Source organism: Biomphalaria glabrata, chromosome 14 (genome assembly GCF_947242115.1).
Source record: "Biomphalaria glabrata chromosome 14, xgBioGlab47.1, whole genome shotgun sequence".
Lineage (NCBI taxonomy): Eukaryota > Metazoa > Mollusca > Gastropoda > Planorbidae > Biomphalaria > Biomphalaria glabrata.
Genome location: NC_074724.1, coordinates 5,429,808 through 5,445,168, shown reverse-complemented (window position 1 = coordinate 5,445,168; position 15,361 = coordinate 5,429,808). Strand labels below are relative to the sequence as shown.

Here is a 15,361-nt window from a genome sequence, read left to right as displayed (position 1 = left end):
TGGGGGTTCAACCATCGCCCCCCCCCCACCAGAAATAAAAATATACTTCACACGTTAACCTATTATGCCAACATTAACGAAGTAAGTCTACGAAATTCAAGCAACAGCCTGAAGAAAAAAAAAAACAAGGTTAAACTAAGAGCGTTGCCAATGAGGGTATTGAGGGTCTACACCACACCCTCCGCTCCAAAAATATTTTTTTTTTTTACAAATTCAAGCAACCCAATGTCATGGGCGTACTGGGGGTTATGAAGTTCAACGCCCCCACCCATAAATAAACATTTCACACATTGATCTGTTTTTCTGTCACTCGCTGGGCTCCATCAGTGGCGTAGCTAGGGTGGGGGAGAATTTGAAAATCCTCTGAGCCCCCACTTGAGGGGGGGGGGCCCAAATGAGTATTTTTTTTTTACATTACAAATTAAATATTACGCAAAATGCAAGAGGTCAAGTCCCCCTCCGGGCCCCCAAACGATGGAAAATTCCTATCTACGCCCCTGTGCTCCATTAATAAAGTGAAGTAATAGCAAATTTGATATTTGACCCGAGAATAGCAGGATATTGTTACTTTTAAAATAATGGTAAAAATAAAATAATTTTAGAATAAATTAAAGATCGTAATCTAATCTATTTTTTTTTAAATTTTTAAACTGTATTCTAAATCATTTGACAGTGCGTCGAAACGCAGTTAAATAAACATTTTTAGTATTCCGTCTTTGAGATTATATTAAATATTTATTAAATTCAAATTACTCTCGACGTGTACCATAAAGGTCGTGGACGTTTTCTATAGTAGTTCGTCATGGTAACCACGTGACGGACTCTCGTTGTCGGCGAGAACATGCAAGAAAGATGGCGACTTTCACGAAGTACACCGACCAACTGAAAGAGTTAACGGAAGGCTGGTCCAAATGGGATATTGCTTTATACGTCGGAGCGCCCATTGCACTTGGTGTTGCCGGATTATGGTTTTATTCACGTGGAAAACACTCAAGTAATGAAGACGATAAAGGTCAAGGAGAAGGTGTTAGTAGTGAAAACACATTACAAAAGTCGTTAGCGAAAGATTCCAAGACCAAAGAGCACCAGCCACAGGTTGTACTAGATTTCTAGATCCATCATTCCATGTTTTGATGTTTTTATTGTTATGCTATTAGGACCAGGTTATTCTTATAATTATTTCCGTTAATGCAAAGTTGTTGGTTTCCTTTCCACAGTTTTTAGCCATAGACTACAAAAATGAATGCATTCACTTTCATTCAGTCTAGACTTAGACTTACTTTTTTTAGACTGATAGTTTTAACTCTAGATCTAGATCTATTATCATTTAGAGTTTAGAGGGTTAGCCTAGTTCCAAAATTGCACTGACATATGAAAGCATGTGATTTATGCTAGATCTAGATCTATGTAAAATCAAGATTCTAATTTAAATAAATGTAAAATGGTTCACTAGGTCTAGGTGCTTTAAATATAAATTAATTTTTTTTTTAAATTTAAAATATCTCTCTAGATCTAGACTCTAACTCTAGTAGTCTAGAGTAGCGGTTCTCAACCTTTTAAGCTCAGCGACCCCTCTTTTCAATCCCACACTCTGCTGCGACCCCCCCCCCCCCTTTTCCGCTCAGACACACAGCAATAGAAGAATAGACAAAACTATTCATTTTTTTTTTATGGTCTCTGGCGACCCCTGGCAAAATGTCAATCGACCCCCAAGGGGGTCGCGACCCACAGGTTGAGAACCCCTGGTCTAGAGGGTCTCAAGTCTCAAGATTACTTTTTTTATTGACATTAAATTTCAGAACCTTGAAATGTCCTTGTAAATTTGGAATTTTGGAATTTAATAAAATGAAACATAATTTTTTGCAATTAATCATAAAAAATGTTTTATTATAATAATAATTAATAAATAAACTAAAATAAATTAGTAAAGAGCTTTTATATAACGCTACTTTCATGCTTATAGCATGCTCAAAGCGCTCTGGTCAGGTCCAATCTTATTTGTGGACCGGTTGGGTGGGTGGGGGGGGGTTTACCCAGGTGAAGGTTTTCCTTGCTACTCTTAAACACAACTTAGCCTGAGTTGTGTGTTGAACCTCGAGCCCCCTTCATTGGTAGGCAAGCCAAGTTCAAGCCTACTTAGCCTCTCGACCTCGCTTCCACTAATACCAGTAATGGGTGCCTGGTCATGGCTTGGTATCCATGGGCTTGGGAATATCGTCACAGGTATTCCAAGTTGTAATCTTTCATACTTCCAACACCTGCCGTTCCGCAGGAAATTTGTACTGGATGTAATATATACTCATTTCTGAAGGAGTGAATTAATTCAAAATAAAACAAATAATAGATTCTTTGCAATCAAAATTTTGACTTTGTGTTTTTTATTTTATGTTTTGATAGAGTCGCCAAGACCTTGCTCAAGCTGCCAAAAACAAAGGTAATAAATTTTTCAAAGATGGGAACTATGATGAAGCCATTGCATGTTACACAGAGGCCATCAAGACCTGCCCACCTGACATCAAATCTGATATGTCCACCTTTTATCAGAATAGAGCGGCAGCGTTTGAAAATCAGGTTTGTGTAACTCATCTTTTAAAATGCCTTCTATCAGGATATCTCTTAAGATATTAATACGCTATAACCTAATGATACAGAGTTTAAATTTAATAATTGTTTTATTTAAATTAAGCTACTTGCTATGAAACTTATTACAATAAAGATATATTCACTTTATAAAAGATAAACTAATTGTGATTCAGAATTATTATTTTCAGTGTTTATCTTATTGGTAATACTAATTTTTAATTAGAAAAAAAAAATACAAAATGTTGATTTTTTTTTTCTAATTTTATTTTTAGAAAAAATTTGAGAATGTAATCCAAGATTGTACATCAGCTTTACAATTGAACTCTAAATATTCCAAAGCACTAGCTAGACGTTCAAAGGCTTATGAAGTCTTAGAGAAGTACAGAGAGGCTTTAGAAGGTAAGTTGATTAGACAAGTGAACACATTGTGATGGTCCTTATATTTTTTTTTCCTTCAGTGAGCATGTTAGTGACAGGTAAACTTTGTATTTATACATTTAATATTGTGGTTTTCCAGATATTACCAAGGCATGTCTGATAGAAGGTTTTCAGAATAGTGCATATCTTCAGGCTGCAGATAGAGTGCTAAAGACATTAGGAAAATTCAAGGCATCTGAAGAGTACAAGGTTAGTCTGTTTACAATTTAAAAAGTAAGAATTGAAAATTAAAATCTTACTAATTTTGACACAATACATTCTAGAAAATAAATTTTGCATTAGCCCACAATTTATTTCATTTTCTATTTTAGATGTAAAGCATGTAATTGAAATATTTCCTAGATTTTCTCTATGAAGCTCTAAAGATAAATGTTGTTCTTTCAACAGACTAAGAAACCCACTCGTCCTTCTGAGTTCTATGTAGAAAACTATCTGGCAGGTTTTGTCAATGATCCTGTCGCCCTTAATTTTACACATATCCAAAACTCAACTAAGTTTGATGAGTTAGGTGTGAAAATCAAGCCAGATTATATAGGAGAAAATGGTGCTGTCATTCAGGAAAAATCATCGTAAGTAATATGAAATCTTGTAGGTTTTTTTTTTTTTTTTTGTGGAAGAGTTAACATATAGTATATGTAATATATATATATATATATATATATATATATATATAGAGAGAGAGAGAGAGAGAGAGAGAGAGAGAGTATATATACTATTATAGATGTCCACATACATGGAACTGTTTATAAAATGTCATTTTCCATGCAAACAATGATAAGTTTGAAAAAATGTTTGTATATAATTGTTGTTATGTGCCAACCTTTTACAGACCTGCCTACCGTTTAGCAAAATGCGTATTCGTTACGCAAAATCTCCCAAAAAATGACAACCAGTACGCAAATACGAATTTAACCCGTTGCATTACACATTTCATATCCTTTATTTTGCTCTCTCTAGACTAGCTTATGGGCCATCACGGAGGTCATGCTAAGCCGTCCTATGGAGGGGGAGGGAACAGAAAAGGCGGGGTGAATACATTGTGCCCAGATCTATACGTTGATTGGTTCTTGATAGCAATTAGATCTACATTTTGTCTAGAAATGAAGGCAAAAGTGCTGGAGTGATGGGTTGGTACTGTCAGTTAGCTGATAGCTGTAAGTTTATTAGTAGAAATTGTTTTGGAGCTTGAAAAGAGTCAAATGCAAAAAAAAATAATCCCTGATTCCCCAATTCATTTTAATAAAAAAAAATATTGAAGCGATATTGATTCAAAACACATTGTAGATCCAGATCTAGTCTAGATCTATCATCTAGATTACTTATTATACAGGGAAAGATTCTGATAGATCTACAGTCTAGACTATAACCCTATAAAGTCTAGATAGATATTACGTTACAATTCTCTACATTCTAGATCTAATCTAGTATGATCTCAATCTAGATTCTATTTCTTAGATCAAGGTTGAAGGTAGGCCTATGCTTGTAGTGGATCTATGGGATAGGTAACACTCTTGAGTCCAGATCTAGATATTATCTCATATAGATCTAGATCTACATCATGACATCTAATCTATTTTAAAGCTTCTACTATAGTATTAGAAATTAATATTATATAAATTAATGTATTAGTTAGGTAGATTTAGATTTTAGATCTAGAGCTCTGCAACTACTAGATTATAACTAGATTAATAGATTATAAATCATTATATATATCTAAATCTAAATTTACTAGTGGCAGTTGTGATACAAATTTGATGGCCTATATTAATTAAAAAGGAAATAGTCTTCTTTATCATATTGTTACGAATCTCACTATCCAGGCTCTCTGCAAACTGCACCATACACCACCAACTTAAAGAACTTTTCAACTCAGAGCTCCAAAATAACGTAAAGGTTTAATGTCCATAAATAACAGCCAATAGTACCAGACATGCCTACAGTCCCGCATTATGCGGAACCGTCCCGCAAAAGCATCAAAAAAGCTCACATGTTCCGCCGTTCCGCATTCACAATTTTTTGTTCCGCCAAGTCTGAATTCCGACACCAAAAAAAAAAAAAAACGCCGATTTTTCATTATTTATTAATAATGCGAAATTAAAATACTGAATGCAAAATAAAATATATATAGGTCTGTGTTTATTGTTTACATTTCATCTTCTCCCGGACCCGGTGTGTCCTAAATTTACGAAGATAAGGTTGAGCTAGATCTAGACATAGATCTAGTACTCTAGGTCTAGATACTAGATCTAGATTTATTCTTAGAATCTAGTAAGTGCTAATTATGCTAATAAGCCAAATGTTTCATTCAAATCCCTTTCTTTTCCCGACAATGGCTATACTACTTAGTCTACTTACTAGTACTTACTACTTATTACTACTAGTCTAGACTAGATCTAGAAATCTAGATCCTATAGACTACTCTATCTCTAGACTATTGGCAATTGGAATTGCATTTGCCGTATTGCCACTATTGGAGTCTATAATTAGTATAATCAGAGTATTGTCACTATTCTAACAGTAACTAACACTAACTCAACTGGTTTCTTAGGTTTCTAAGTCCTAATTAATCTAGAAAAGGATTTTTTAAAAAAAATACGTTATTAAAGATCTAGGCCTAGGTCTAGACCTATAAATGTAATTAATTTTATTAGACACAGTAAGGCTAAGGCCTAAATAAGGCTACAGTTAGATCTACTATTCTACTTATTAGTATTATTACATCTTATAGTCTAAATTAATTATTAGTTTAGTTTCTAGATCTATATCTAAAAGTAAAAGTAGGACTAGCACTTCTGCTAAATCTCTAGAGATCTGTCTAGAAATAGACTTAGAAGGTGATAGATTAGATTCTAGTTTATTATGTAATAAATTTACTATTTATTTAGATCTAGTTCTCAATAAGTTGAATAAGTCTATAGATTAGTATAGATCTAGACTGACTAGACATTAATATTTAGAATTTAGATCTATAATCTATAATATTATTTTTATAATCTGTGTTCTTAGACTTATTAGGACTTATTAGATGTAGGTCTAGACTAGGTAAGTCACTAGTAGACTCTTAAATTATTTTAGTTAGATCTAGAACTAGAGACAACATCTAGGGTTATTAGAGTGATTAGAGTAGAGCCCTAGAAAAGGATAGATAATCAAGTAGATCTAGAATAATCTAGATCTAGTCAGTAGATTTATATCTAGTAGTAACAAATAAAAATAGATATAGTAACATTTGAGTCTAGGTCATTAGAATACATTTTAGTTAGAATTCATCATTTAGGAGTTAAGAACTATTGATTTCAAACAAAGGACATAATTATGAATTAAAGGTTTTCTTACTTTTAATTATAATATTTACATCTAATTTATAAGAAGCATGCTATTGTTGTTTTTAAAGTAATATAATTGAAGTTTTATTTATATTGCATACAGTATTGCTAACAAACGCGTTTATGTTCCACATTGGGGCTCAAAATTCCACATTTTCAACCTGAGTGTTCCACATTCTGGGTCTTGGGGGTAGGCATGTCTGCAATACTGTACAATTGGCAGCACGTAGAACAGTACAAATAGCTCTGCGATAACAAATATCTCTCCGATAACACCGTTCCGCCGTATCAAGTCTTGCACTGGCCTCTCCGTCTCGTTCCGGGCTTGCACTGGGTTCAACAGTTCAGGACTGACTTCACACACTTGGGCTCGTTGTGTCGGACTCGATCACAGACCAAGATCAAGACGCCGTTCGTCTCAACTGTACTTGACAGCACTGAACCGTCGTAATGCTCCGTACAGAACCACACCGTTGAACTGTGCTGTAGTCGACCGTGTTCTGAACTCCTGTCGTGAACCCGCTTTCTCAACCCGTCTTGACTGCGTCACCTCCGCTCTTATATAGGGTCCCTACTGGCCTTCTCGAACCGGACAGAACGCCGCTCGACGTTTCTAGGTGGTCAGATGACTACAACTCTCGTGACGCTCCTGAGCTCTGTTCACGACGTCGATCCTTCCCGGACCGCCGTCGATCCTTCCCGAACTGCCGTGTTGACACTCGTCTCGGCTGACAGTCGTAACTCATCACGGTTGACCGCTCGTCTAGCGCTGGCCTGGGGCGATTTGCGTCGGCTGACTACACTCACACCACTACCCCTCTCTGTGCCACCACCAAGTTTATAACAATATATATCTAGATATAAAAATGTTATTTTGCTTTTAAAATGTAAATATATATATATATATATAAAATGTTCGATCACACGTGTTACACATTCTGCTGCCAAAATACACATTTTGACCATCAGTATTACATATATGGACTTTTTTAGGTAGGCAGGTTTGCTTTAATAGATGTAGCTAAGGGCAGGTTAGATATTTTAACAAGACTAGCAACCCTACTTGTTAATGTGGTATGCGCTTTGGACTGTGATCACAAAGGTTCTGAATTCAACTCTGCCCACTGACATCCCCTGCTGATAGTCTTCATTTTTAAGGAAAGTTAAAAAATTAATTTATAATTATCTTGATAATAATGTTCAACTGATTACCAGTTTTCTAAAGTAAACCCACAGATAAGGGCACAGCATGGCCTTAATTGTGCCATAAAATGCAAAATCTAAATATAAATCCACAAATAAAAGGTTAACATTATAAGTTAATAGAAAAATTCTTATTGATGATTGACTTTTAGTTTGTTGCAAAATTTTATACAAAAGTGTCCTGAGTGCAATATCATTGTAGATTGACTAAACAATTCAGTCTAACTTGTCTTATTGAATATAGAAGATTATTTGAAGGTGTATACATAAATTGACACAAAAATCTTGAAAAACAAAATAAACTTGAACTTTAATTGACAATTATACACAGCTCTCAATTTCAATGTAAATACATGTAAAAACACAAATTTGTCAGCGTGTCAAAGGATTTGAAATAAAACTAATAAAATAAAACTCACTTCATTTTTTTTAAATTTTCGATGTAGGGCATTCTGTCTCTTGTCGCAACTCAACTCCTCTTTTTCATCAGGCCTTTACCCTATTTTATAAACTCATTTGCATTGATTCTATTATGATTCAAGTTAGTTACTTCAGAAATCCTCAGGCAACACAGACACAGTCTCCATAACATCCATAACATTTATTTGTCATTTTATTATAAAGTCTTGGTGTTAAGAAAACTTTTCAAATCTATTAACTGAAGACCTTGCTGTATTTATTCTTTTAGTGCATTTGATAGAGCTAAAGAGTGCCTGGTAAAACACGAATATGACAAAATAATAGGACTTTGTGATGAGGAGCTGAAAAATGAGGCCACTTCAAATCATGTTTCTGAGGCACTGCTTCTCCGTGGGACAATGCGCTTGTTGCAAGGCGTGACTAACGATGCTCTTGCAGATCTTGAACGTGCAGCCAATATGGAGCAGGCAGATAAAACTGTAAGTCTATGTCAGTGGTGTGAATCCAAATTATTTGGTTTTGTGTTTGTAGGGGTAATCTTGGTGGTGTTTTTGTAAAGTTTATCATTGTGATAGTAATTATTGGTACCATAATTTGGTCTAATATTTCAACTACATTTAATGTAAATGAAAGTTAACTCTTAGATTAATATTTAGACATTTATTATACCAAACTTTCATTTAAAAGAAGTAAATCCACAAATGTAAAAAAAAAAAAGTTTTTATAACTAAATTCAGGCTATATATTTTGATTTGTGATCTAAGATCAGGATACTGTAATTTGCAAATTCATTTCTTCTGTTTTTGGGAGAGACTTTATGTCAATTTAGTCTTTTCTTTTTCTCTTGGTCCTCTTAATTAACTTGGCAAATTTTTTGTTTCAGCTGCGGGCCACAGCATTCATCCGAGCTGGAAGCCTACGTATTCAGCGAGAGACATCGGAAGAAGCCCTGGCATATTTTGATAAAGCTGAAAAATTGGATCCTGAAAATTCTGATGTCTACCATCATCATGGCCAGGTTTTTTTTTCATTTTACATTTATATTTGTATATATAGCACTTCTACATATTAAAAAAAAAGTTGGGGAAAATATAAATAGCTATCTATGTTAATTAAGCTAAGGCAAAAGCCCAGCTTTCTGATTTTTAATTTATCACCTATAGCATATATGATTTATATATTCTATAATTGATTTAAGTTAATAGATAGTGCTTAAGCTGATGTATTTAATTAATCTGATGTAAGCACAAATCCACAATTCTCTACTAGAGCAATATTTACCACTGAAGTATAACAGTATTAAATGTAAATTTGCTATGAATGGGATTGAATAAGCTGTAGTATACAGAGGCTGAGAGCACTTTATTCCTCAAATATCAAATTGTAAAATGCCAGATTTAACATATTGTGTTAAGTTTTTGTGTTGGCATTCTAAATATAAGCCAATGTCTTTGTTTTATTGGCAGTCTTATGTAACTAGACAGAGACAAAGTCTCTGTTACTTTTTAGTGCCCTGTCTTCCTAGAATCCTGATATCCTTATCTGCTACTGTAGTTCTTTTTATGTTATAAGTCACAACCCTTACTTAGCCAGACCAGTTAAATCTTAGAATATAATTTTAGGTGGCTGGGACTTCTCAATAAATGCACTAGCTTGGTTTATTGTTGGCATTGACAGAATTCTTGTTTCAGTTTGTGTATTGTTATGACATGATTTGGAATTAGTTATTTGTTTCGGGAATAGGGTAAAGTTTTACTTAGCGACGATGACGTAAAGTGTGTTAAAAAACAAGAACGCTCTTAAGTGACGCTAAAAGGAAGACGCTTCTTGTAGAGCAGTAGAATAGATACAGATTTACGGACATAGCTGACATCGGACGATTCCCTTCTTGATTATTAAATATATTTGTAGAACAACATCAGCGTCGACTACATATTTGATTGTTTCGGCCTCTCGCCGGTGTTACTGAAGTAATTTGAGTTACGCATTACTTCCAGTCAGATGTAGATCTACACTAGATATATTTCCAAGAATCAACACTGCGCGGAAGCCTTAATAGTATATCATGATTTCATCTCTGCCTGAAGTCCCTTTTGGGCCATAGACCACCAACTAGTTTGCTAGTCTCTCCAATCGTCCCCATGTCTTGCCCATATCTCAGTGCCATATATTTCTAAACTGTTCTCTCTTTCTGTGGAGGTTTCAAGTTTGGGCTTGTGATGTTGGGTGCAGGCTTGGGTCTATATAGAATATTTTCTAAAATGGGCTGCTGCTTTGTTCTTTTGCCTCAGTTCTTTAATATTGGTCTTATAAGTCTTTCTGAGTCAAGAATGGGTGATGAATGTCTTGAATTTTACCGTGGTGGTAACTGCAGTTCTCCAGTTCTGCTCCATACTGTAGTCTTGGATTCACTATGGTGTTGAAGAGCCTTATCTTGGTAGTTGTGCACATGGCCTTGGACTTTGATGGTCTGCCATTGGATACCTTGTTGTAGAGCACCTTGCTCATCCCTCTGATTAATGCAAGAACCATTCTAGGTGTCTGCAACACTTAATCTTTTATGCATATTTTGTTGGGTGTGGGAGGGAAGAGCCAGGTCAACTGCAAAGTTTAGATGGTCTATCAGCCTCCAAGTTATTTGCACTAGCTGGCCAATCAAATGAAGCCACCACATATTTCACTTGAGATCTAGAAGATTAATATATTACTGTCTCTTTTTGAATATTTTTTTTATTTTTCTAAACAATTGAAATTAAGTTACATGTGGCAATGGCTGACCTCTTATTATAAGGTATTTTGGTGTTCCTGCTTTCTTGTTGGGGATTCCAATCCGCTGTTACTAAATAAAACAATGTGACTGATCGTAACTGTATTCATTTCAGCAACTTCTTCAGCTAGAGAAAATTGATGAAGCTATTGCTAAGTTTGACAGGAGTATCAAACTGTCCCCCAACTTTCCCACTTCCTATGTGCAGAAATACTATGCAAGTAAGTGCAAGGCTTTCAATCTGAAAATACTTTTTTTTTCTTTCATATGTTTGAAATTTGATAAGTGCTTTTATTGATTAGTCTTTTGTTTAGTTTTGAATTTAAATTAGATTTACATAAGTGTAAGCTTTAGTAAAACCTGATGCCTCATTCTAATTACTTGTGCAAACTACATTTGGGAAAGATATTTTAAACTTTACCTTACCCTCTCCATCACATTTTGTTTACAATTTAAAGTAAATAAAACTTTTGTATTTTACTGTGGAAACACTTTTTTGTTTCATTTAAAAAAAATCCCTTTCTTTTTTTTTTCTTTACCTTATTGTGAAAAATATATAAAAAAAACTTATCAAGAGATTCAGGGTATGTAACTAAATCTTGTTTTAACAATTTCTATATGAATTTCTTATGTTCTTAACTGTAATCTAGTGACTGCTTGATTCATTTCAGTCCACCGAAAGGCAATAGTCAGTGAAAACCTTTCCTGTCTTTCTGATGCTAAAACTGGGTTTGAGAAAACAATTGAAAAGTTTCCAGATTGTAGTGATGCTTTGATCCTGTATGCTCAGGTAAGTCAATTTCAAATTTACTTTTTCCATTGAATAAAATACGTAATTCTAAGTGTGAGCATCAGGTGCTATTGACCCGCTCAGAGGGCAGCAGATAGCCTCAGAGCCCTTGCCCAAAGACTGGCGCAAACACCGAAAAGAAAACTTTGGCTTTGACTACATCTGATGTGGCAAAATATGCAGATCGCAACTGGGTTTGTGTGGTCATGAGAAATACTAAACTCATTCTAAATGTTCGGAATTAAAGACTGACCTTATTTTACAATACAAATTATATTTCCGTTTTAAAAATTGTTTTATTCTTTTAAATGCATCCAGTAAAGCAAGGTCTACTGATTACATTTACGTTCTTGTTTTAATGCTTGCTATTGACATTAACATGTTTGCTACATTGTTTTTCAATTTTCCTGCTTACTTATTGTATTCATCTTGCCTGATAACTTTTCATCTGGTAGGCTTTGAGCGATCAAGGAAAGTTTGAGGAAGCAGAGAAATATTTCAAGAAGGCTCAGGATGTTCAACCACGCAATGCTAACAATGTAGTTCACAGAGGGTAAGGGACATTTCATAAACATGCCATTGATGTCATTACAATAGTCATAGCAAAGATTGCATAAATACAAGAACTTTGTTTTCTTGTTTAGTAACTTACAATTAAAATGGAACTAAAGCAGTAAAACAGGCTCTAGTATCATAAAGGCATACTGTATAAAAATTTCTGCCAGTCGTAAAGGGCTTCTAAATTCTGTGCGGGGTCTTGCGGTTAGACATGTCTGGGTCACTTCCTTCACAAGCCTTCATCCAACACAAGACAAACTCTCACCTGGCACTCCAAAGGAAAAAGAGACAGCCAAGCAATACATAGCGCAGAGATTTGGATGCATATGCCAAACAGATGGGCAAGACATGACAATTGGAGAGACTTACACAGAACCAAGATGCCCTTGACCACAGGAGAAATAAGACACACTACAAAGATGTTAGATCCTTCACCCCCTCTGAACTGAGCGTTGAAATGAAGATAGTGGCAGAAATTTATCTGGAGCTGTATTATATTCATTATTACATTATTATATACATTATACATTATTATATATAGATATATATATAATCTTTTCATGAAAAACTATTTTTATATGAGAAGGAGTTGGGTTAAAATGGAATGGGTTGCCTTAGCTAGCCAGGAAAATCATTGGTTAAGTCATTGGTTAATATGCATGAAGTAACGTCTGTATTATATAAGATAAGATAAAATGCACATAATATGTTTATATAGCATAGAAACATGCAAAGGCAAAAATCAGATAATGACAAATAATAGAAATAACATTAGTTAATCTAATTCTTACAAATTCATTGCTTATCAAGATAAGTTTGTTTTGTATTGTGACTCTGAAGCGTTAAGCTCACATAATTAAGAAATCTATTCCCCACTAGGTTTCAATTGCACTAGTTCATGTCAGTAATAAAACCATTGTCACCTCACTATTGAAGTTCTGCTGATGGTGTTTTCTTTTTCAGGCTAATGATGCTGCAGTGGGATGGCAAAGTAGATAAGACATTGGAGTTACTGAACGAAGCGCTCAGAATAGATCCAACTTGTCAGTATGCTTATGAAATTAGGGGAACTATTGAGGTTCAGAGGTGAGTTCTCGTTAACTTTGTATTGAAGTTGTGAATTGTAGTGGTAGAAATGATTTTTCAAATGATGTTTACAAGTGTGATGTATATGTTGTGTACAGAGGCAACTTACCAGAAGCTGTGAAAGCCTTCAAGAAAGCCATTGAATTATCCAACTCTGAAGGAGAAATGGCACATTTGTTTTCTTTAATGGAGGCTGCAGAAGTCCAGGTATGTTTTGTTTTATTACACAATAAATGCATCCACGCTTTTCTTCTATTTTGACAGCTGCTGTCCTGAATTAATTGGTGTTGACTTGGATCAAAATGGAAAATTGGCATGACAACCCAAACATATATGAATTCATGAGATAGTAGTATCGATTGACACTTTTGAATACCAGTTAGAAAATGGAACTCAACATTAACATAGAAGTGAAAAAAAAAACTAATACAGTAAAAATTATCTTGTAATGACTTAAAAGCAATAAAAAATGACTTTCAAATTGAAAAACAAAAACAACTTACACTTGGTTTAAAAAATAATAATTAAAGATTAATCCATAATTTTTAAAAAATTAATTTAAATGCACTTGTTGATCTTGTTTATGTAGACTACATTTTACAAATTTAGCGTTTACTTGTAGATGTTTCCTGATTATATTCATGGTCAATGTTAGTGGGACAATTTTAAAAGTATTTTTAGATCAAGTTGAGGGCCTTTTTTTAATAACCCAACTTTTATGCTTAAAGCATGTTCATAGGGTAAGATTGTTATGCTCCAATCTCTTTAGTCTACCAGGTGGGGAAGGGGAAATCTAGAAGGTGCTGCCTTTAAGTGCTCAGCCAACACAGGTCATCTGGATTTGGGATTCAAACTCTTAATGGATAACTAAGAGGTTTTGATATTCAGCCACATACCTCTATCCAAGGGTATCACATTTTTACAAAGTTTATATCAACTAACTCTTTCTTTATGGTATAAAGTTATAACACGTTATTTCTCCCACACCCAATCTCAGATTAAGCGGAAATTTTGCACGATTATCTTTTACCTGACAACACAAGAATCAATAAAAAAAAAAATTAACCAGTTAGTTAGTTGGTATCTTGAACAAGGGAACTGTACTTGACAGATGTGGTGATATAAGCTGATCTAGTCCCCTTGAGGACTAGAGCCCTGAGTGAACATTTTTTAATGCATTTAAAAAACGATCATGTAAACATTCACAAAGATACACTCTTCTTCGCTCCCCCTTCCCTTTCACAACTGGTCCAGACCAGTAATAGGATCATTCGCATTGAAAAAGCTAAAAGCTAGGCAAAAACAATTGGTAAAAATATTTCTAATCACACAGATTTATTATGTCTAGGTCAGTCATACATATACATACATGACTGATCCAAAGTAATACCATTAGACCTTATATAGGCTTTGTTTTTTAAATAGTATTTTTTTTTCTCCTTAGTAAAGCAAATTTTCAGTTATCAAATTGTGTATGAAATCCAGTGAAGTTTCAGTGCAATGAATGATCAATGTTTTAAAAAAAATCTATTGAGTTCTCATTATCATCATTACTTTTAGTAATGTATTAATTGTCAACTTATCCCAATCACTAAACTTTCTTTCATTCTAAAACTTTTTTATTGAAGGTGTATAATAAGTCCTTAATAAATCTAAACCTAATCCTGTAGCAAAGTTTTGTGTTGAAGGCATCTCTGTTACTGATATACAGGTGCCGGGTCTATATTTTTTATAGAAGTTTGAAGCAAATTAATCATACTATGTGTTTGTATTAAACATGTTCTTGAGTAAGATCTTTGAGAGAAGGCTTTAAGTTGTGTGGCAGTGAAGATGTAGCAGTAACCTACATGCTTAATAACATTTGCTCTTAAACAACTGATTAATGATGAATAATTTTTTTTCTACATGTCCTTTTTAAGTTGCAGATTTATTATATTTTTTTTTATCTTTGTAGGTGGGATGGGGTGTATAGTATTTGACACATTAGTCTAACATACCCAATTGGCACACCTTTCCATGGAACAAAAAATTAATAAAATAACTTTCAGGCATACTAAGTGGCTTGCTTTCATATTTTAGTATAAAGTTAGAATATATGTTAAGGGAATGTGAATCTTTTTTGGTCCATGTTCACAGAGGTCAAAGACACATGTAAACTAAACTAATATTGTTCAATCCTAATGTCAATGT

The 15,361-nt window shown here is 34.2% G+C and overlaps 1 protein-coding gene across 1 annotated transcript in view; it reads left to right on the top strand.

Annotated features, from left to right (window-relative positions):
• Positions 1 to 808: 808 nt before the first annotated feature.
• LOC106055282 (mitochondrial import receptor subunit TOM70-like) overlaps positions 809 to 15,361 on the top strand; it is a 15,736-nt gene continuing 1,183 nt past the window's right edge. The window contains exons 1-12 of the mRNA XM_013211471.2: positions 809 to 1,095; positions 2,398 to 2,571; positions 2,856 to 2,982; positions 3,101 to 3,210; positions 3,409 to 3,590; positions 8,239 to 8,449; positions 8,854 to 8,988; positions 10,853 to 10,958; positions 11,409 to 11,527; positions 11,983 to 12,080; positions 13,049 to 13,171; positions 13,270 to 13,378. Coding sequence (XP_013066925.2) covers positions 853 to 1,095; positions 2,398 to 2,571; positions 2,856 to 2,982; positions 3,101 to 3,210; positions 3,409 to 3,590; positions 8,239 to 8,449; positions 8,854 to 8,988; positions 10,853 to 10,958; positions 11,409 to 11,527; positions 11,983 to 12,080; positions 13,049 to 13,171; positions 13,270 to 13,378 — 1,737 coding nt within the window. The 5' untranslated portion in view covers positions 809 to 852. The remainder of the gene's footprint in view (positions 1,096 to 2,397; positions 2,572 to 2,855; positions 2,983 to 3,100; positions 3,211 to 3,408; positions 3,591 to 8,238; positions 8,450 to 8,853; positions 8,989 to 10,852; positions 10,959 to 11,408; positions 11,528 to 11,982; positions 12,081 to 13,048; positions 13,172 to 13,269; positions 13,379 to 15,361) is intronic.